Below are 18,048 nucleotides of genomic sequence, written 5' to 3'. Positions count from 1 at the left end.
TCTAGAATCTTGCAAGAAGATCCGGATTCGTCAAACGCTTTTAGAGCAGTTCCAGCATGGGAAACCCTCCCCAGGCAATACACCATGCTATCCATCCAATGAACAATAATTCTCCTTAATGAACAATAATCGCATTTTGCATCTCCATCGTTGCACTTCAAAAGCCCTGGTAATAGGCAATAAAATATTAGTATTTTTTTAATTTATAAAATAATACAAAATAATTTTATTTGTAATTTCGAATAAGATTTTTAATTGTTCTTGTTGCGTCATATGTCATTATCCGAAAAGTTATAAAATAATACAAAAAATTTTTATTTGTAATTTCGAATAAGATTTTTAATCGTTCTCGTTTCCGAAAAGACAATTATTGGTGATGGATTTCCGATAAGATTATTAACCAATCACGTTGCGTCACGTGTCATAATCTGTTTACAATCTTTGAGGATAGATTTCCATAAGATTTTTAACGAATGACGGCATGCCACGTGACATTATCTACAACCTAATCCTTTATGAATCCTCCATATAATCCACCATCCATCCTCACAAATTTGACACCAATTTTCTCAAGATCTCTATCATTATTCATAGTTTCTGCTTTCTTCTTCGCCAAAATCTCTATCATTATTCATAGTTTCTACTTCATTTTTACAATGTCTTCTTCTTCAAGGATGTTGTGGGAAATCAATCTGCAAGAGGAAGAATTGTTTAACCAGAAGGAATGCTCAATCTCTAGGTGGCCCAAAATGAGATGGAAGAGGATGAGAAGCGTAGAAGGAGAGATGACGAAGTAAGAATGGCAAGAGCCTCACATTCTCGTCGAGTCATCCAAGTTGTGGGTTAGATATGTAGGTCTAGCTGTTCGGGAAACCTTGATAGCAATGACGAGATACGGAACTCTTGGACGATTATTTTATCCGTAATAGTGCATTCCTGGTACGTATTTAGTGGTTGACTTAAAGTAGACTTGGCTGACCCCTACCGTGGTCCGTTGCGGAACTAAAACCCTAAACCCCAAATTACATATATTTGTCCAGCCGGAGAGAGAGACAGAGACAGAGATGGAAGCTACGGACATGGAGGTGGAGGAACTCCCTCCGTCCAATCCTGACCCCTTCAAGCGTATCTCCCTAAAAAATTCCATCCAAACCAACTTCGGCGACGACTATGTCTTCCAAATTGCCCCCAAGTACGTCCCTTTTCTTCTTAACTTTTACTTTCTGTTTGTTTACCAGGAAAATTCTGAGAAATGAGCAACTTAACCTTTGAGTTGCGTTCTTCAGCTCGCACTTTACCTCAATCTCTTTGCTTTCGTATATTTGTTCTGAAACCACAGGGTTGTGCTTAATTAGGTTTTATGATTATTCATTGGGTGTTGAATTTTTGTGGGATTTTTGGTGGAAGGGATGATTGGACGGCAATGGCGGTGTCGCTTTCGACCAACGCCGTGAAGGTGTACTCTCCGGTGACGGGCCAGTACTACGGAGAGTGCAAGGGCCACTCTGCCACTATCAACCAAATTGCATTTTCAGGTCCATCAACTCCACATGTCCTGCACTCTTGTTCTTCTGATGGAACGATTCGAGCTTGGGACACGCGCACATTTCAACAGGTTCGCTCCCCGAATTGCAGACATAAACTAACAATGTTTTGCATGCATAAACACAAATGTTTCTTAACTCGTTTTTGTTTGATTGTTAATGATGCAGGTTTCATCTTTTCATTCTGGCTCTTCTCAGGAGATTTTCAGCTTTTCGTTCGGAGGATCAGGGAACAATCTTCTCGCCGCGGGATGTGATGCTCAGGTGCTGCATCCATTGTAATGGCTTTAATTGTGTTTTGTGGCTCCAGTCATTAATTAATCAAGATTTTCATGTAGCTCGTTATTTTTCTAGTTTTATGTTCTTCGTGTTATCAATAATTCAACGTTCCACATTAGTGAAGATCGTGTCAGTTGTAGGCTAAAATTTCAGAAGATAGCACGCTCAACATTCCACATTTACTCTTTAGTCTGCTCAAACTCATTGGGTGCAAAACCATTTTAAGTTTTTAAGCTTATGATTCTAGACGTGACACAGAACCGAGCGCAATGGCATTCTAGGATTCATATAGCCGACCCCACTTAGTGGGAAAAGGCTTTGTTGTTGTTGTATGCTTATGATTCTTCACATATTTCAACAGATTCTATATCATTTGTTTTTCCCCCTTCTTGCTGTTTGACTTGTTATGCTCAGATACTATTCTGGGATTGGAGGAGCAATAAACAAGTAGCATGTCTTGAGGATTCTCATGTAGAAGATGTTACCCAGGTTGATTCTAATCCATTTTGTTTTTGTTTGACATATGGATTTGACAGTTTAACTTTAGCAATGTGAAACGTTTTCTTCCGCCAAATTGCATTGTGAAGGTTGTGGAACTTGATAGAACTGGGCGGCCTATATAACTTAATGTTTTCAATAGGTTCACTTCATCCCTGATCATCAAAGCAAGCTTCTTTCTGCTTCTGTTGATGGATTGATGTGTATATTTGATACCGAAGGAGATATCAATGAAGATGATCATCTAGATTCAGTAAGTTAAAAGTTGAAGAGGTTTAGAGTTTATAGTTTTACATAGTCATGACGATTTACCTTCCAAAAAATATAGGTGCTAAATGTTGGCACTTCAATTGGGAAGGTTGGGTTTTTTGGAGAGACGTATCAAAAGCTCTGGTGTTTGACCCATATTGAGACCTTAAGGTATCTCTTTCTATCATTGATTATGAATCTACCCCAGTCACACAATGCACGACTTCTATTTGTTAGTCTCGTGAACATAGTGGCTTGGTTAGTGATTTGCATCTTCTAACTCGGGACACAGGATTGAAGTTAAGATCTTTGAACAATTGTCTTGCTTTTGAGTACAAATATGCGTTTTGTGCTGCTTATATTTTCCCTGTAACTTGATAACTGCTCATGTAGTATCTGGGACTGGAAGGATGCAAGCGAAAAGAATTTCCATGATGCTCGTTCTTTGGCTTCTAAAGGCTGGACACTCGATGATGTAAGTTCTCTCTAACAGATTCTTCTCTTTTAGTCAACTAGTTATGAGATCAACCTTATATGAATATTTCATATTATTCATTTGAAATATCTTGTATGGCGTTAAAATGGAGGATATTGACAAACTTTGTGTGTATACCATCATTTTAGCGTAGACAAATGCTTTTACTTTTAGCCAAGCCAAGTAAACTCCATTTGGCAGGTCGATTATTTTGTTGATTGCCACTACTCAAGAGAAGCAGAACAGTTGTGGGTAATTGGTGGCACTAGTAGTGGCACTTTAGGTTACTTCCCTGTAAGTTATAAAGGAAACAAAGCTATAGGGTCCGCTGAAGCAGTTCTTGGAGGTGGACACACAGGTATTGTTCGAAGTGTGTTGCCAATGTCAAGCATGCCCAGCGGATCCAGCCAAGGCCACAGCATTTTTGGATGGACTGGTGGTGAAGATGGCCGCTTATGTTGCTGGTTATCAGATAATGCTCCCGAGACAAACCGATCATGGATTTCGAGTGCACTGGTTGCAAGATCACCTAGGACCCGCAACACAAAACGGCATCAACCCTACTAGAATCAGGATGTTTTTAGCTTCTCCGACTATAAGTTTGTTTGCCTTTCTTGTAATTTTGTTCATTTTGTATTCTGTTTCGGTAAGGATACCGGTCTCCTGTACCATATTTGTATGATCTATCCACCATTTACAATGTAAAATTTCAGAGGAATTTCGTAAGTACCAAATCTTTGCTCTTCAGATGATCAGCATGCGTGTGATGCAAGCATCGCTCCAACTCTCGATACATGGGCAAACATAATCAACTGTGGCCATCTTATGACTTCCATGATTGAACATCTACAAGAGTGCATGCAGTCGATCCCACAAAAATAATTTTATAATTTCCGCCTTTGGAAAAGTTCCGCTACTGTTTACCGAATTAAATTGGAATCTTTGAAATCTTTTTCCAACCCTAAGCCAACTTTCCGAAATATTTTCTGATGTAGAACAAATGGTTGAGTGGATTGAAGACGAAATGGGCTTTTTGTTTGTCGTTTGATTAATGTTGTTTTACATCCCTAAGGCCCTTGAGCTTCCCCAGGACAAACCTTTCGGTTTTATCCCCAACTCTGGTGATTCCAAAATTCTTTGTTCTTCAGGATTTATGCTTGTAATCCGTGTTAGCTTCGTGTTGCGTCATTTTTCTGAGAACCTCAGAAAGAACGTTCAACTTCTTCCATTGTCTCCTTAACATCTTCGAGTTCTTTGGCAGTTCAGAGACTCGATTGTTTGGTTTCGGAAGCTTGGTTCTGAAGAGGACGAGTTAGGGTCTCAATTCGTTGCCACAAGGCCTATTGCTACCGATCAACGTACGTTTTAGCTACTGGTACTGCTCAACGTTTGGCATGCACCGAGCAACCGGGGGTCAAGATCTTTTCATCCTATATTTTGGTCTAATTCATGTCACTTGTTTAATTTTCCAACGATTTACCACCTTGACCGGTCGAGAGTGGAGTTGTAACCGTCCTCATAGTCAACTCCACTCTCGATCTCATACAGTTAATTAGGGTTTACCATCTCACTCTTGAGATAGTGCCACCAAGACAGATTGTGATAAGAGTGAAAAGATGGATACAAATCGTCAACAATAAATTTTCAAACCCGCCAAACGGATACCAAAATACATTTCATATAGAACAAAAACACATTGGCTACACTTTTCCTGAATCATTCCGTCTAAATCGCATTACCATGATAATAAGAAGAAACTTGCCCATCTTGCTGTTTGTTTCACACTGTAAGCTGAATCAAGCTCGGCCTCGACCCCCACCTGACAGAAAAACAAAAATGATAAGCCTCCCGTCCAGTATATAGATTGATAATGATTCATGACTTATAAGCTAAGCTACCACAGTCCTTGAAGAAATGTAGTTACGAATGTACGACAGACAGAAGAAGATACAACAAATCAACCCTTTTCTTCCTTGAGGATGATAAGGGGCAGATGGGAAAACTAGTGTTACCTCTGCTTCCACCGGGCTTCCCACCAGGTCCACCTCTGCCTCGGCCTCCACCAGCACCCTTGGCACCATCATCCAAGCCGCGTCCAATGCCTTTAGCCTGTCGTCCACCAGGACCATCCTCCCTACCTCTTCCTCTCCCACGCCCTACTCCAGGTGGTTTCCTGTCTGGAAAAGTTTATCAAAGCACACAAAGTTAGAAAGCAATTTTCTCAATGGATAAAGCTATATCCTTTACCCATTTTGGATGCAGGGACGGAGAATAAAAAGATCTACACTACCAAATGAGATAACATTATCATACCTGAACGATTCTTGGTTTCTTCCTGGACCTTGTCAATCACCTGAAATGCAAAAGGAAACAACACTAGATTAGTCTAATAAGCTTCTAAAGTATTCGAACAAAATCGGAGCAAATAAAGCTGGATGAAATCAAAAAACCTATTGCACGTGTTATCATTTTACACTATAGAAGTTAATCAGCATGAACTATATTCCTGGTCTGATGACAGAAATTGAATGCTGGGAATAGAAAGGCCAAAAGGTTTATACAAGCACAAAGCATACCTCATCAGGAACTCTAAGATACTTAATAGTATTCCCACGGATATAGCATTCAGGCATTCTCCAAAACCTATCTCCATCCTACAATGTATTCCAACAAAAAATTAATGACACTATTTATACGATCGTAATATATCATTTCAAGTCCACCAAAACTTAACAACATAAATGAAATGACTCTTACTTTAGAGGTACAAATAACTTCTCGAAGATGGATGTTCATCCAAGTATCACAGTTGACCAAATGGCCATTGTAAGTCTCCCCATTTTTCAATTCTACCAACTATTAAAGCACACAAAACCCGCAAATCATAGATCTCAGTAGACGACAACAAAATCGAAAAATGGGGTTATGTCAAATTGCAATTTTAAGTCCAGAATCATCACAGTAAAGTTACAAGACAAGATCTTACCATAGGGTGCCCTTGGGCAGTCTTCAGCAAAGAAAGAGGAAGCTGCAGCAGTGAAAATTAACAAAGTTAAGCAAAAATTTCAAAATTTCAAAGCAAAAAGATTCAAAATTTCATAGAAAAAAGGGAAAAGAACCCTAAGATTTGTGTGGGTTCATATAACCTCAGCTCACTTTCCTCCATTTTCTCAGAAACCAAACAAAAATCCCAAAACAAAAATAAAAATCAGGGAGGGTGACATACCATCTTTTAGGGCTTGGAAATCGAACCTAGAGAAAATCAAGAGGCCTGCAAACAAAATAGGTAGATAAATTAAACAAGAAAGCAAGAAAATAAAACCCTAAATAAAAAGAAATTGAAGATTATGAAAAAGTAAGAGTTGTTAGGTACAAGACGATGCGGCACAAAACCCTAGCTGAAGTAGGTAGAAGATTTACCAGCACACAGGCTTGGATCACGAAAAAGGACCGAGCTTTACGCGGTTTGCTTCTGCTTCCAATAGCCTCTCTCTCTATCTCTCTGAGCGAGTATCGAGCGGGTTCTTTACAAGTTAAAAACGAAACAGTTGGCCTTTATTACCTTCCACCCTCTCCTCCCTTTTATTCCTTTATATATGGGTTTAAAGGGTTTTGAATTTCAATTTATTTATTTGTTGTTGGTTTTGTTGTTGTTGTTGTTATTGTTTTTTTTTTTTATTTTTTAATTTTTTTTATTTTAAATTTAATTTAAAGATGGACAATTTTAATTTAAAGATGGACAATTGATGGCAAACCACGATTATCCACTACTTACATAGATCAGAAAGATTTACAGAAACATTTCAGCCTTCTTCTAGCCACAAATTTATTCACGAGCTTTACGAGCAGATTATACTAAAACTCAAAATTCAACTAAATTTGCTAATACGTTTAATATTTTAATACAAATTATGTAAATCAACTTAACACAGTTCAAGTTTATTTGTGTTTGGCTCATTCGATTTGTGGTGGATAAAGAAAATGAGCCATGCTCGAATAAACTACTGAACTTATTAGCAAATTTAGTTGAATGCAGCTAGTAAAGAAAAAAGAAAGAAATAGCCGAGCTTGAATAAAATATTAAACTTATTAGCAAATTTAGTTGAATTTTGAACTTTAGTATAAGAGAGCTTTAATGAAAACTTCTTTGTATTGTTCACTTTAAAGAAAACCCATATTTTTACACTAAAAGTCAATCCTGATACCATCTACTTGACCCTTTAATTTGTTCTTATCATTAATACTCAAAGTTTTCAAACCATTTCCATTCGTTTTCCTTTAGTATAATCCGCTCATGAATAACTTGTGCTCTTATTTTACTATACGAGCTTTGTTCTTGTAACGAAAAGTTCCACGTAGCCAAAACCCAATTTCATCACCGTACATGAAAAAGTTCCAAATGAAAACTGCCCTACTTCGCAGTGCTTGGAGTTTGGAAGGCAAATGTTTCATCAAGTGAAGAAAGTACAAAATAAGTTAGGGGACCACCAGGTAGTTCCCCGGTCGAGGTTAGGAAACATCCATCAAGAGTCTTCATCATCGCCTTCTTCGGACCTTCTGCGTATGGTTTTCAAGTCGACCAAATGGCGCATAGTCGGCCTGCCATGCGGGCAATTCCAAGGAGACTTCAGACCCGCCAAATGCTCAAGAATCTGAAACAGTCGATTATGTCAGAATTTTGCACGGTTTGATACTACAAACTGAAATTTACCGAGGTGTTACTGAAAAGGGTTAAAGAGTCAGGTGGTTGCGAAACAGGCGGAGGATCAACAGTAATACAAGATTATGCAAAAGGGTGTTACCTTCTGCATCTCATTTCTTCCAAGGGCGTCCCCGATCATAACAGATGATCTGCATGCGCGTGATGCTAGCATTGCACGAACTCTTGATGGGCAAACAGAATCAACTGTGTCCGTCTTATAACTCCCCATGACTGAGCATTCCCCGTGACTATCAGCAAGAGTGGAAATCAGGTCCTTGACATCTGTTTAAAACCAAAAACAATAATCATCGTCTTGTGTGCATCCTTCCGTGAAAGTGCGTGTGGCTTTTTCAGAAGAAAAACATGTTACAGATAGTATGACTAGGTACAATAACGGACTCCATATATGAACATGGACATTCAAATGCAAATGTAAGTTAAATTCATTGGAGACCGGCGAATCCTAGTCTGTCAAACAAAACATTGTCAATATTCTCTCCAACTGACATGGAAATATTTGAAAATAATTCGTACCTTCAACTCCAAAAGTTATGTTTTTACTGAAGGGGACAGCTTTCAATTTAAAATGTTGCCCAGGCGGAGCCTGTGGATCCTCTTCCAAAGAGAATCCATTTTTCCTAAGATTGAAACCAGAAACCCGAGGTAAGGATCAAAATATAATCTTATTATTAATGAGTAATATGTGTATGAAAGAACGTAGTCAGACAGATTTTGCACCTGATTATGTCTATGTGCATTGAAGCAACAACTTCTTCCTGAGGAGATAACTCTAACCTCAATGGCCTACACAATCAAAGGTGAAAATAAGGCCTACCTACTTTATCTCCGATTTCATAAGGGAAAAGTCCTCTGAAACAATAATCCATACATACTGGGATTAGGACATGCCCAATAAAGGTATTCAAAAACTCTAACTCACCGAAGAAGAGGCTGTTGGTTTAAGATAGTAGATTGTGATAGACGCTCAAAATTGTACTTCTCATCAGCTGCATGCTGGAAAGAGAAAAGACTATATCAGGTCCCAGTTTTCACCGAGGTAAATATGTGAACGTAGTGCAAAAATTTGAAGCGGGAAGAACTAACAGCATTACACCACTCAACATTAAACTAATTCTGAACCATGGATGGTACATACTTGATCCACAATAAACAGATCTTGATCTAACTTCCCAATGATGAAGCCAAGATTGAATTGCCCAATTACCTAAAAATTGGGAAGCAACTGGATGTCAATACCAGCTAAACATAATCCAAATGCATGTGTGGAGTAAATATGTGAGGAAAACGTAGAACAGAAAGAAAAGTAAGAAATGATCAAAAGATCCAGTCAAGGAAAGCTGATGTTGGTAATAGCACAGAAGTGCAAAACATATGGTTTAGCAAGCAACTACCTTCATTCTGCCAAAATCTTGCTTTCTAAAAAGTCTTTCCAACTCAGTAGTAGCTGCAGCTAAAGCCCTTGCTTTCCGCTCCTCGTTTTCTGATTGAGAAAGCTCAAGCGTTGCAGCAGCAAAGCACCTGTTAGTGGGAATACAAATCTTTCCCATCAAAAACAGCATTTACCAAAACTTTGCATGCTTCAAAAGTAACCATTCTAAAAGACCTTTGTGCTTTTACTCCTCCAGGTAAGCTTGATTTCGATCTAGACAACATCCGCAGCCTCCTTGTTTTTAGGTCTTGAAAGCTAAATTGCAAGGTTGAACACATCATAACACCAGAAGAAGTCTTTGGAGTGTCTAATAGTATACAAGAAGGTGATGGAGCTGGGACAGGAAGATCTTCAGACAAACAATTTAGACCTCCGCTAGGTGAAGCAGGTGATGCCATATTAGAAAGAGGATCTGCTATATGTTGAGGCTGTACATCCTGTAATTGAATTGTCAAGTATTAGGATTAAAGTTTCAATCCTACTATTATCTGGACTAAGATTATTTCCAGTTTGATTAGGCTTAGATTTAGTTCCTATTCTATTTTGGATTAGGATTTCTTTCCTAGAATGGGTTTACTTTCCTGCGTTCTTTAGGTTTAAGCATTATAAATATCTCTTGTAATTCCAATAGTTAAAACAATAAAGAGTTGATGGATAGAAAAGCTTTGTTTTCCAGAGATTGGAATTCTAATCCTGCAATGGGATTATTTTGGTGAGATGCCAAAATTCTTGATGTGAGGCCAAGAACAGGTGAGAGGCCCCTGAAGAGCTTCTAGTTATTCTTTATTGTTGTGTTAATTAAGTTTTCTTTGTTTTAATTCTGCTAAACTATCAAATTTCCCCTCCCCAACTCTGTTCCGCATCACCTTGAGTATCTCAGAAGCATTCCATGCGTTCTATCTACCTTGATTTCTTTTACCTATTTTCTACAATAAGCCATAACTTTTTGATAGGATAATGATATATCATGATTCAACAAATTATAGTGCTTTCTGTCATCTCCAAAGAAAATATTGCAAATGGTGTAAAATAAGCATACAGCAATGATGTCAGAACTTAGGGCCATAAAACATCAGTGATAACTTCCTGAGCTCTCATTGATTTTAATTACCGAAAGAGAAACTTGTTAGTCTTGTACACATCAAACTCAAAACAAACAAGTTAAGAAGTTAGGTAAAAACTAGAAATCCGCTTACCTCTCTAGGATTGAGATCTTTAGTGTTGCCCCCAACAGAAATTGGACCTCTAATTTTATTGAGAATCTTGTCTGCTCTAAGATACTTGGATGGCTCATTCTCATCAGCTTCAGCAGAGTTATCAATCCCAGAAGAAGCATTGGCCTGGTCATGTCGAACAGGAGAGTTTGAAACAGTAGCATGCAAATCAGAAGTGCTTTCCTTGGAGTGAGAATGAAGAGCTCGGTTCCTTAGGACAGGCATTTCAGATAGCACTGTACTAATATTTTCATGTTTTCTTTTACTTACGGTCACAAATTGATTGAGTGATGATTGAACAGAGATTGAACGACTACATGAATCTCCATTGGCAGCATTCTCAACCACTCTTGAAAGAGAATGAGTTTGATCAGTTATCATACTGTTGATATCTGTTGTTAATTTGCTACTACTACCACCAACCTTCTTACTGCTGTGTACTCTAAGAGTAAAGCCCTTGCTCATTGCATCTTCTAGGCTCAACTCTTCTACATCATTGGTGTACTCAGACTCAGTTTCAGGAGCTTTCGGACGAGCATTGCCTTCTGCAAGGTGATCCTTAACATGAATTTCTTCGGGAACACTGCCATCCAGAGATGATTGCTTCGGGAACATACGAGACATTTGACGACGAAAACATGACTCAGAGCTACCTGCTTCCTTAGTAGGCACCTCCTCAACTTTATTAATAGAACAAGGAGCATCACTTGGAGAATATGTTTGCAGCAAACCGCCTGGAGTGGCAATGCTCACTTCTTCAGAAACATCATCCTCTGTAGGCGATTGTTTCAGAAACTTAGACCTTTGACGAGGAGAACACAACTCTGACCTATCTGCTTCCTTAGTAGGGTCCTCAATTTTATTTACAGTGTAATGAGCATTACTTGAAGAATAAATCTCCTGTAAACCCTCCCTAAGGGCAACCAGTATGGCGCTTTCATCAGAAAAGAACACTTTCCTTTTATCAGGAGTTACATTGACATCACACGCTCTTGTTGGAACCGTAAAATTCATTATTGCAATGGGGTGCTGCTGGGAATTTGCTCTTCTATACAACTCATTCACAAGCTTGGTAACTTTAGGCATATCCACCGGCCTACCATTCACAAAAAAGTACTGTCTATCTCCCATATTTCGCCCACTACCCTGTCCCGACTTGGACAGAAAACCATCAACCTTGCAACTTTCAGACACAGATATACTCACTGGTTCTAAGCAATTGAACGTGGTCAATCCAAACAGTGTGACAATGTTATCTTTAAGGGAACCACTCCCTTGTGTTTTAAGTACCACAGATTTCGCATTTTTACCAGTAGCATTCGTGCAGACTAACCGAACGCCTTTTGCAATAAGAGCATAGGCCTATAAATCCAAATACCACAAGTATAACGATATAAGTTACGAATCTACACTATCCATGGCACTCAATATAACATTATAAAGTAACAATGTATTATGCTATAATAAGTTATAAAACTCACACACATTCAATAAAGAAACAAGCTTTCCATACTCCTTCCGAATGTTGCGGCTGAATTCCTTGCACCGCACTGGTAAATTCGAAAACAAGTTCTTCACCGTGACGGTAGTGCCCACTTGCCGGGCGGTCTTCTTCTCGGCGACCAACAAACCCGAATGGTCGAATGTCAAGTGCGTGGCGACGGTCTCGTTCTTGGTCCTGGTTTCCACAGTCAAATCCCCCAAAGCACAGAGAGAGCTCAAGGCCTCGCCGCGGAAGCCGAAGGTGGTGAGGGACTGGAGGTCCGGGAACCCGGCAAGCTTCGAGGTGTGATGCTTGAGGGCAAGGACACGGAAGTTGTTCGGCGAAATGCCACAGCCATTGTCGACGATCTGGAACCACTCTTTGCCGTAGTCTTTGAGGGCGATTTCGATGCTGGTGGCGCCGGCGTCAAGGCTGTTCTCCACCAATTCCTTCACGGCGGCGGAGAGGTCGAGAATCACTTGGCCGGCGCAGATCCTGTGCACCACGCCCTTGTTTATCGGCTTTATTGTGGGGGAATCGTACGGAGCTGCTGCTGCTTCCATTTAAACCCTAAATCATCGATATGATGCCGTTTCTGAGTTGAAATGCACCGGGAAAATGCTCGATCGTAGAAAAAGTGGAAAAACCCTAGAAATTGACCTTTCGAATTTTGCCGCCTAAAAATGAAGCGCAACCGTTAGAGCGCGGGAGGGACTGGTGTTTACGCGGCCGAAGCTGACGTTTCACTCGTCTGCAGCTTTTCCCCTCTACTTCTTTCATTTTCAATTTTTTATCTTTTCGATTTTTCTTCGGAATTTTAATGAAAAATTTTCGGTCATGTTCTCTTTAACGAAAAACCACATTTTTAAACTAAAAAATCAAATTTATTACTATTTATTTTACCCTTTATTTTGACTTTATCATTAAAACTCAAAATTTTCAAACTATTTTTATTAATTTTTTTTTTCTTAAGTGATATTGTATAAATTATGAAAGGAGGAATTCAAATTAATTCAATTGCAAAAAAAAAAAAAAAAATTTAAACTCAGGCGCATAAGAAATTAAACATTGCTTTAAGTTTGTCATCTTTTTAATTCTAGATTTAACCATTGTTAAAAAAAATCTAAAATTTATCTAATACTGATTGTATATGTAGACATTGTTCGCCTTGTTAGAGCAATTTCAAATGAAACATTCAAAAACATGTCAACTTTTATTTGAATGTTGACGTGGCATTTTAAAGTCTACCATTTGACATAAAAGACAATATCTTGAATATCAAGTTGTAGGCTTTAAAATGCCACATCAAAATCCAGTAAAATTGGACATATATTTTTTAACGTCTCATTTGAAGATGCTTTAAGAAGACAAACAATGTTTTAAAGTGCTTGGTGGCGAGTACAAGGAATTAGTATCGGGTAAATTTTGGAGTTTTTTTTAAATTAAATTTCAACCAATGCTCTACATTTTGCTTTGATTCCTAAAACTTTAGACTTATAAGTGAACAACAATACCACTCGACTAAAGAACTAACTGGTATAAATCACTTTTTGGTACGTAGCAACTCAATGAGCATCTCTAACAAAGTCCACAAACGTAATTCTTCAAATACAAGTGCATTAACCTACTAGGCAATTTGAAGACAAAAATTTTCTACTTTACAATTATACTGTCCAATTTACTCCACACAAATTTTTAGTATTTCATCATCTTTCGTCTTTTAATAATAAGAAGCAAGATAAAAATAATATTTTTAACGAACAAGTCGACAAATGACATCTTTTAACAACTGGAAAAATATGAACAGAGTGCGATAGCGAGTCTTTGAATTTACAGAGTGGGCAAAACCTATGTGGCGCTTCAAATTTAACAAAAAATAACATTTGTAGAGTCTGCTAGAAATGCGCCCGTCAAAGCAAAAGTTTATGCGAGGAAGGACTATTTTTCCAACTTTTTTGAGTGCAAGCAATACCTCAAATTTATATTTGCCTTTCCTTGGTTATTTTTGTAACCCATGATGATATGATTTTTCTTGGCCCCGGTGCCTCAGCACTCTTTAGGCTCTTTGTCAACATGATGCAACATTCTTCGAATAAGGATCGCCAAAAACCAATGAAAATTGAACACGAAAACTTACGTACGCAGCTAATTGAAAGGAACCCTGGAAACACAAGATCTACGTCTTTTTAATGCTTATAGTCCAAAGAAGATCTGCATCGGATTGCACTGTTATTTTCTCTCCCTTGACGAGATTTGAAGTACTTATCAGACCACCAAACCTCATCTCTGTTTCAGCTGGAAAAGAAAAGTAAGACCGAGTTAGGCTCCGGCAATAATTGCACAGATACGAACAGAAAAAGTTTTCACCATATCTCATCCCAATGACACCACTGTAAGAAGAAGCCCTCAACCCAAGTCTCAATACAGTTCCCACCAACAAACTATATGTGACTTGTACATACGGTTCCCACTCAAATTAGATAGGTTAAGTGACCACAATCTTGGCATATACGGGCTGTTAGATAACCCGAAACATGAACAATGAAATCAATCCTAGGCACGCCCTTTTCCTTTTTGGTCACGTTTAAGTAGGTCAGAACAGGAAGAGGTGACCAGACAATTATATGCTAAGTGAACCGTAATACAATAAAAGTAAGAATTAACTAGCCTTACACCCTTAAGAGATACTCACCGAGATCCCATTGAAGCCCCTCGGTTGTAGTACTTCCAGATGGAATCCCAATGGGTATGAGTCCACAATGAGGGCCTTCAGCAGAAGACTGAATATGAATCTCATGGCAGTGTGTTCTTGGAAGAAGATGGATGAGGCAATCATCAGATATGAGAATTATTCAAATGTTTGAGAATCGACATAACAAGTTGATGTTTCCAATCTCGTGGTCAAACCGTCCACCAAGTGCCCCAGCAACCAGAATGCATAGCTGCCAATACATCAAGAAGAAACTCAGTTCATGTACAGATATGAAAAAGCAAACTATCAGTCTATTTAGCGATGTGTCAATATCTGTAATTTTGACTACCCAACTCACAATAAATTGCAAGGAGTAAGGACAACATTTTACTTACGGAAAGTTTTACTAAAGCACCTACAAAATCAGACTAAATTCCAAAGCAGAAAAACAAAAAGAATGTTGAAACGGTAACAATATACAACATACATTAGATTTATCTAGGTTTGGTGCCGAGTCACATATGTATGCTATACACTTATGCAGATCCGTCGTGTCCTGATCCTCAGATTCATTAATAATTTAGGTTCCCTGCATTCAAATAGAAAAAGAGATCCTGAGAAAAGACCAGATCACCGATGTATGCAGATCAAGGAGCAACAGTACCACCACGACACCAAGTGCAATATACGTAAATAGGCTGAATCATTTCCCACATAACTCCAAGGATGACAACATTAACAAACAATTCCACAAGTTTGCTAGATATGACAAGGAATGACAACTAAACACACTAAAAACCGTGTTCAAACGAGCTCACTTACCATACTAGACATCCTTTCGGATTGAATCCATGTCGCCTTTAATAACATCAGGCTTGTACCTGGCACAAATATCAGCACTTAGTATCAAAAAGTGGAAATTCGTCCTCATAAACAAACAACAACAACAAAAAAACCTTATAAATCCTTGAAGGCGACTACGGTTGTTTTTGCGCCAAGTATTCCGTTGCTAACAGAAAATTACACTCCAGTATTACGCCTTCCAAACAACACCCCACTAAAGATTCAAAACTTTAAAAAATGGATAAAAACTAAAAAATTTGGAGAAAAAAAGCAAAAAACTGAAATTGCTTCAAACAACAAAAAGAGGTCTGGAAAAAGCAACAGCAACGGATTTGAACAACGTCAAAAAGCAATCAACTTTAACAATTAAACTAACACAGTGAAAGAATCGAATCAATTAAAAGCCATACTTTACACTTCAGAGTAAAATTCCACCAAAAAATAACTTTCAAAATCCAGAAAAGTAAAAGATTAACCTTTTCCGAACATCTACGTCGTTATCGTGGGGCAGCAGAAGAGGCATGTCATCGTAAACGCGATTGGCACCGCCGTCCGCACACATACGTAGTTGTGCTGCTCTAAACAAACACGCACCACAAAAAGCTCAGAGAAACAAATCGAAAACTGTAAAATTCGACAATTGAAAAGGAAGAGAGTTTGCAGGATAAGTACCGTGGTTCCAGAGCAGGGGAGCGAATCTCGGGAGGCTCTGGTTGAGCAAGACGAGCACGTAGGTCGGAGAAGGCGTCTGGTTGGGCGGAAGCGTAGGGAGGAGGAAAGCGGAGGAATGAGACATGAGGTCCATGGATTTGGAGGTCATTCGGCGGCGTGATTTGCTTTTCGGTTAGTCTGGATTTGCGCTGGACTAAATGCCATTGCGAAGAGTCAAAACTTTTTTTTTTTTTTTTTAACTAAAAGCCTCAAAAAAATATACTTTTACATTAAAAAGTAAAAGCTCCAAATATTATTTATTTTAACAAAAAAAATTATATTTTTAAATTAAAAAATTAATAATAATACTATTTAGTTTACCTTTTATTTTATCTTTATAGTTAAAATTCAAAATTTTCAAATACTTTTCATTAATTTTTTTTATTTGAATGTAAAGTCAAAACTAGGATTCTACCTTTCGTTCAATTCAACCGACATCGGCACACCTTCGGTCCTTTCTTCTTCTTCTTCTTCTTCTTCTTCTTCTTCTTCTTCTTTTTTTTTTTTTTTTTTTTTGAGACTTTGAAGAAAAGCTCTCAAAAATTATTTACATTAAAAAGTTAAAAACTTAGATACTATTTATTTTAACGAAAAATTATATTTTTATACTAAAAACTCAATCAAAGCACTATTTATTTTACCTTTTATTTTATTTTTATCGTTAAAACTTAAAATTTTTAAACATATTTTATTAATTTTTTATTTTTCTTTTATTTGGATGTAAAATCAAAACTCAATTAAAGTAGTAAAGGATTCCACCTTTCATTCAATTCAATCGACAACCGCGCACCTTCGGTCCATTTATCAGATGTATGTCAACATGACGACGATAGTTTTTTTTAGTAAATTACACAAAACTATTTCAATTATGATTTAAATTATAATCTCATATCTCATGTTTGAAAAATTATAATGTCATATCTCATTTTACAAATTTATTATAATGTCAAACTTTCATCAGTCTATCTATTAATTTCTCTGTTAAATGCTGATATAGTTTGAGACATGCTCTACTTCCTCACCTAATAGATAAAAATATTAATAAATTTAGAAAAAATCATTTAAATATTTTTATAAAAAAATATTATGGGACCCACCCTTACAATTCTCACTACCCCTCTCAAAATTTTTATATGAAAATTCTTGTAACTTCTTTCTAAACTATGGACACAACGCTCTACATCAATCTATAACGTGCATTTGCATTCACATTTAAATATGAAGGGGATGAGTGAGAGTTGGGAGAGGAGGAAGCAGGCGGTTATACGTTTTTAGAGCATGTTGATAAATTGGCCTTCAATGGTAAATTGGTGCAAATCATGCCTCATAGTTTTCATACTATTGTTTTACTTGTATCTTTAAAATGTACTCGTTCATCTAACGTGCCGTGCCTTATAGTCATAATGTTTGCTGAGATAGTTGATAAATTGGTTAAAAATTTTCTAATTTCATTAGTTCATTTAAAAAAATGATATCGGATTCTTAACAAGTGATCCATAACGATGTGACTCGTTAACTGATCAACTCAAAACTTGTTATTTTTGTATCGTTTGGTATCGGATTAATAAGTCAAGAAATTGTTAGGCATACTTCTAATATAACACAACTCTGCATCCTTTCTATCATACCTTTACAACACACTCCCAATATCACACTTTCATACACCGATCGACACAAATAAGCAAACATTAGAAAATTGTAATACGTCTTTCATTTATCGACACAAAGAGAAAAAGGCTAAGTTAGATAACTGCATATGAACTGGGAACGACATTCCTAACAGAGGTGTTAAATATAAATAAAATAAAAGGCGAAAAAAGAAGAAAAAAAAAAACCTATATATATCGTACAAATGGGGGCGTGACCTTCGACGGGATTTCCATGGATATCTTGCCACGCCTTATAAGC

The 18,048-nt window shown here is 37.6% G+C and overlaps 5 protein-coding genes across 7 annotated transcripts in view; 1 reads left to right on the top strand and 4 right to left on the bottom strand.

Annotated features, from left to right (window-relative positions):
- The first annotated feature begins 950 nt into the window (after positions 1-950).
- LOC137742702 (WD repeat-containing protein GTS1) lies at positions 951-3,792 on the top strand. The gene is made up of 8 exons (XM_068482636.2): positions 951-1,192; positions 1,408-1,615; positions 1,713-1,808; positions 2,238-2,312; positions 2,464-2,574; positions 2,650-2,741; positions 2,964-3,045; positions 3,247-3,792. Exons 1-8 carry the CDS (start codon positions 1,065-1,067, stop codon positions 3,610-3,612), a joined length of 1,158 nt encoding a protein of 385 aa, XP_068338737.2. The 5' UTR covers positions 951-1,064; the 3' UTR covers positions 3,613-3,792.
- Positions 3,793-4,648: 856 nt separating this feature from the next.
- LOC137742149 (sm-like protein LSM4) lies at positions 4,649-6,617 on the bottom strand. Of its 2 annotated transcripts, none has more exons than XM_068481915.2 (8): positions 6,466-6,617; positions 6,272-6,316; positions 6,032-6,073; positions 5,803-5,901; positions 5,622-5,699; positions 5,359-5,398; positions 5,058-5,222; positions 4,649-4,864 (listed from the first exon to the last, which is right to left on the bottom strand). In XM_068481915.2, exons 2-8 carry the CDS (start codon positions 6,272-6,274, stop codon positions 4,842-4,844), a joined length of 450 nt encoding a protein of 149 aa, XP_068338016.1. In that variant the 5' UTR covers positions 6,275-6,316; positions 6,466-6,617; the 3' UTR covers positions 4,649-4,841. The 2 variants fall into 2 exon arrangements, with proteins under 2 accessions (XP_068338016.1, XP_088536329.1); XM_088680203.1 differs by having other exon boundaries at positions 6,419-6,488.
- A 757-nt stretch (positions 6,618-7,374) lies between these two features.
- On the bottom strand, positions 7,375-13,519 carry PMS1 (DNA mismatch repair protein). 2 transcript variants are annotated; one of them, XM_068481708.2, is made up of 10 exons: positions 11,897-13,519; positions 10,394-11,773; positions 9,372-9,634; positions 9,160-9,286; positions 8,904-8,972; positions 8,688-8,761; positions 8,486-8,551; positions 8,282-8,385; positions 7,848-8,029; positions 7,375-7,697 (listed from the first exon to the last, which is right to left on the bottom strand). In XM_068481708.2, the coding sequence occupies exons 1-10, from the start codon at positions 12,455-12,457 to the stop codon at positions 7,569-7,571; spliced, it is 2,955 nt and encodes a 984-aa protein (XP_068337809.2). In that variant the 5' UTR covers positions 12,458-13,519; the 3' UTR covers positions 7,375-7,568. The 2 variants fall into 2 exon arrangements, with proteins under 2 accessions (XP_068337809.2, XP_088535838.1); XM_088679712.1 differs by having other exon boundaries at positions 11,893-12,663.
- A 524-nt stretch (positions 13,520-14,043) lies between these two features.
- On the bottom strand, positions 14,044-16,306 carry LOC137743413 (thiamine pyrophosphokinase 1). Its single transcript, XM_088680357.1, is given in 7 exon segments — positions 14,044-14,189; positions 14,587-14,836; positions 15,074-15,175; positions 15,276-15,345; positions 15,414-15,467; positions 15,906-16,002; positions 16,102-16,306. Coding segments are annotated over 7 exon segments (840 nt in total). The 5' UTR covers positions 16,250-16,306; the 3' UTR covers positions 14,044-14,070.
- Positions 16,307-17,872: 1,566 nt separating this feature from the next.
- LOC137741987 (uncharacterized) overlaps positions 17,873-18,048 on the bottom strand; it is a 42,039-nt gene continuing 41,863 nt past the window's right edge. The window contains exon 28 of the transcript XR_015953305.1: positions 17,873-18,005. The gene's annotated coding sequence lies outside the window, so the exon portion shown is untranslated. The remainder of the gene's footprint in view (positions 18,006-18,048) is intronic.

Source organism: Pyrus communis, chromosome 11 (assembly GCF_041283825.1).
Source record: "Pyrus communis isolate YQ-2024b chromosome 11, ASM4128382v1, whole genome shotgun sequence".
Lineage (NCBI taxonomy): Eukaryota > Viridiplantae > Streptophyta > Magnoliopsida > Rosales > Rosaceae > Pyrus > Pyrus communis.
The sequence above is the reverse complement of the archived record's forward strand: the minus strand, read 5'-3'. Positions and strand labels throughout refer to the sequence as shown.

Bases quoted from the DNA above. Each gene is read 5' to 3' on its own strand.
- LOC137742149 (XM_068481915.2), bottom strand. The intron at 5,700-5,802 runs GTAAGAGTCATT...AATACATTGTAG, and splicing joins AAGTTATTTGTACCTCTAAA to GATGGAGATAGGTTTTGGAG. The intron at 5,223-5,358 runs GTATGATAATGT...AAACTTTTCCAG, and splicing joins AGAAACCAAGAATCGTTCAG to ACAGGAAACCACCTGGAGTA.
- LOC137742702 (XM_068482636.2), top strand. From the start codon at position 1,065: ATGGAAGCTACGGACATGGAGGTGGAGGAACTCCCTCCGTCCAATCCT. The intron at 1,193-1,407 runs GTACGTCCCTTT...TTTTGGTGGAAG, and splicing joins GTCTTCCAAATTGCCCCCAA to GGATGATTGGACGGCAATGG. The intron at 2,575-2,649 runs GTAAGTTAAAAG...CAAAAAATATAG, and splicing joins AAGATGATCATCTAGATTCA to GTGCTAAATGTTGGCACTTC.
- PMS1 (XM_068481708.2), bottom strand. From the start codon at position 12,457: ATGGAAGCAGCAGCAGCTCCGTACGATTCCCCCACAATAAAGCCGATA. The intron at 8,973-9,159 runs GTAGTTGCTTGC...CCCAATTTTTAG, and splicing joins AAGATTTTGGCAGAATGAAG to GTAATTGGGCAATTCAATCT. The intron at 8,030-8,281 runs GTACGAATTATT...GGTTTTAAACAG, and splicing joins CATAACTTTTGGAGTTGAAG to ATGTCAAGGACCTGATTTCC.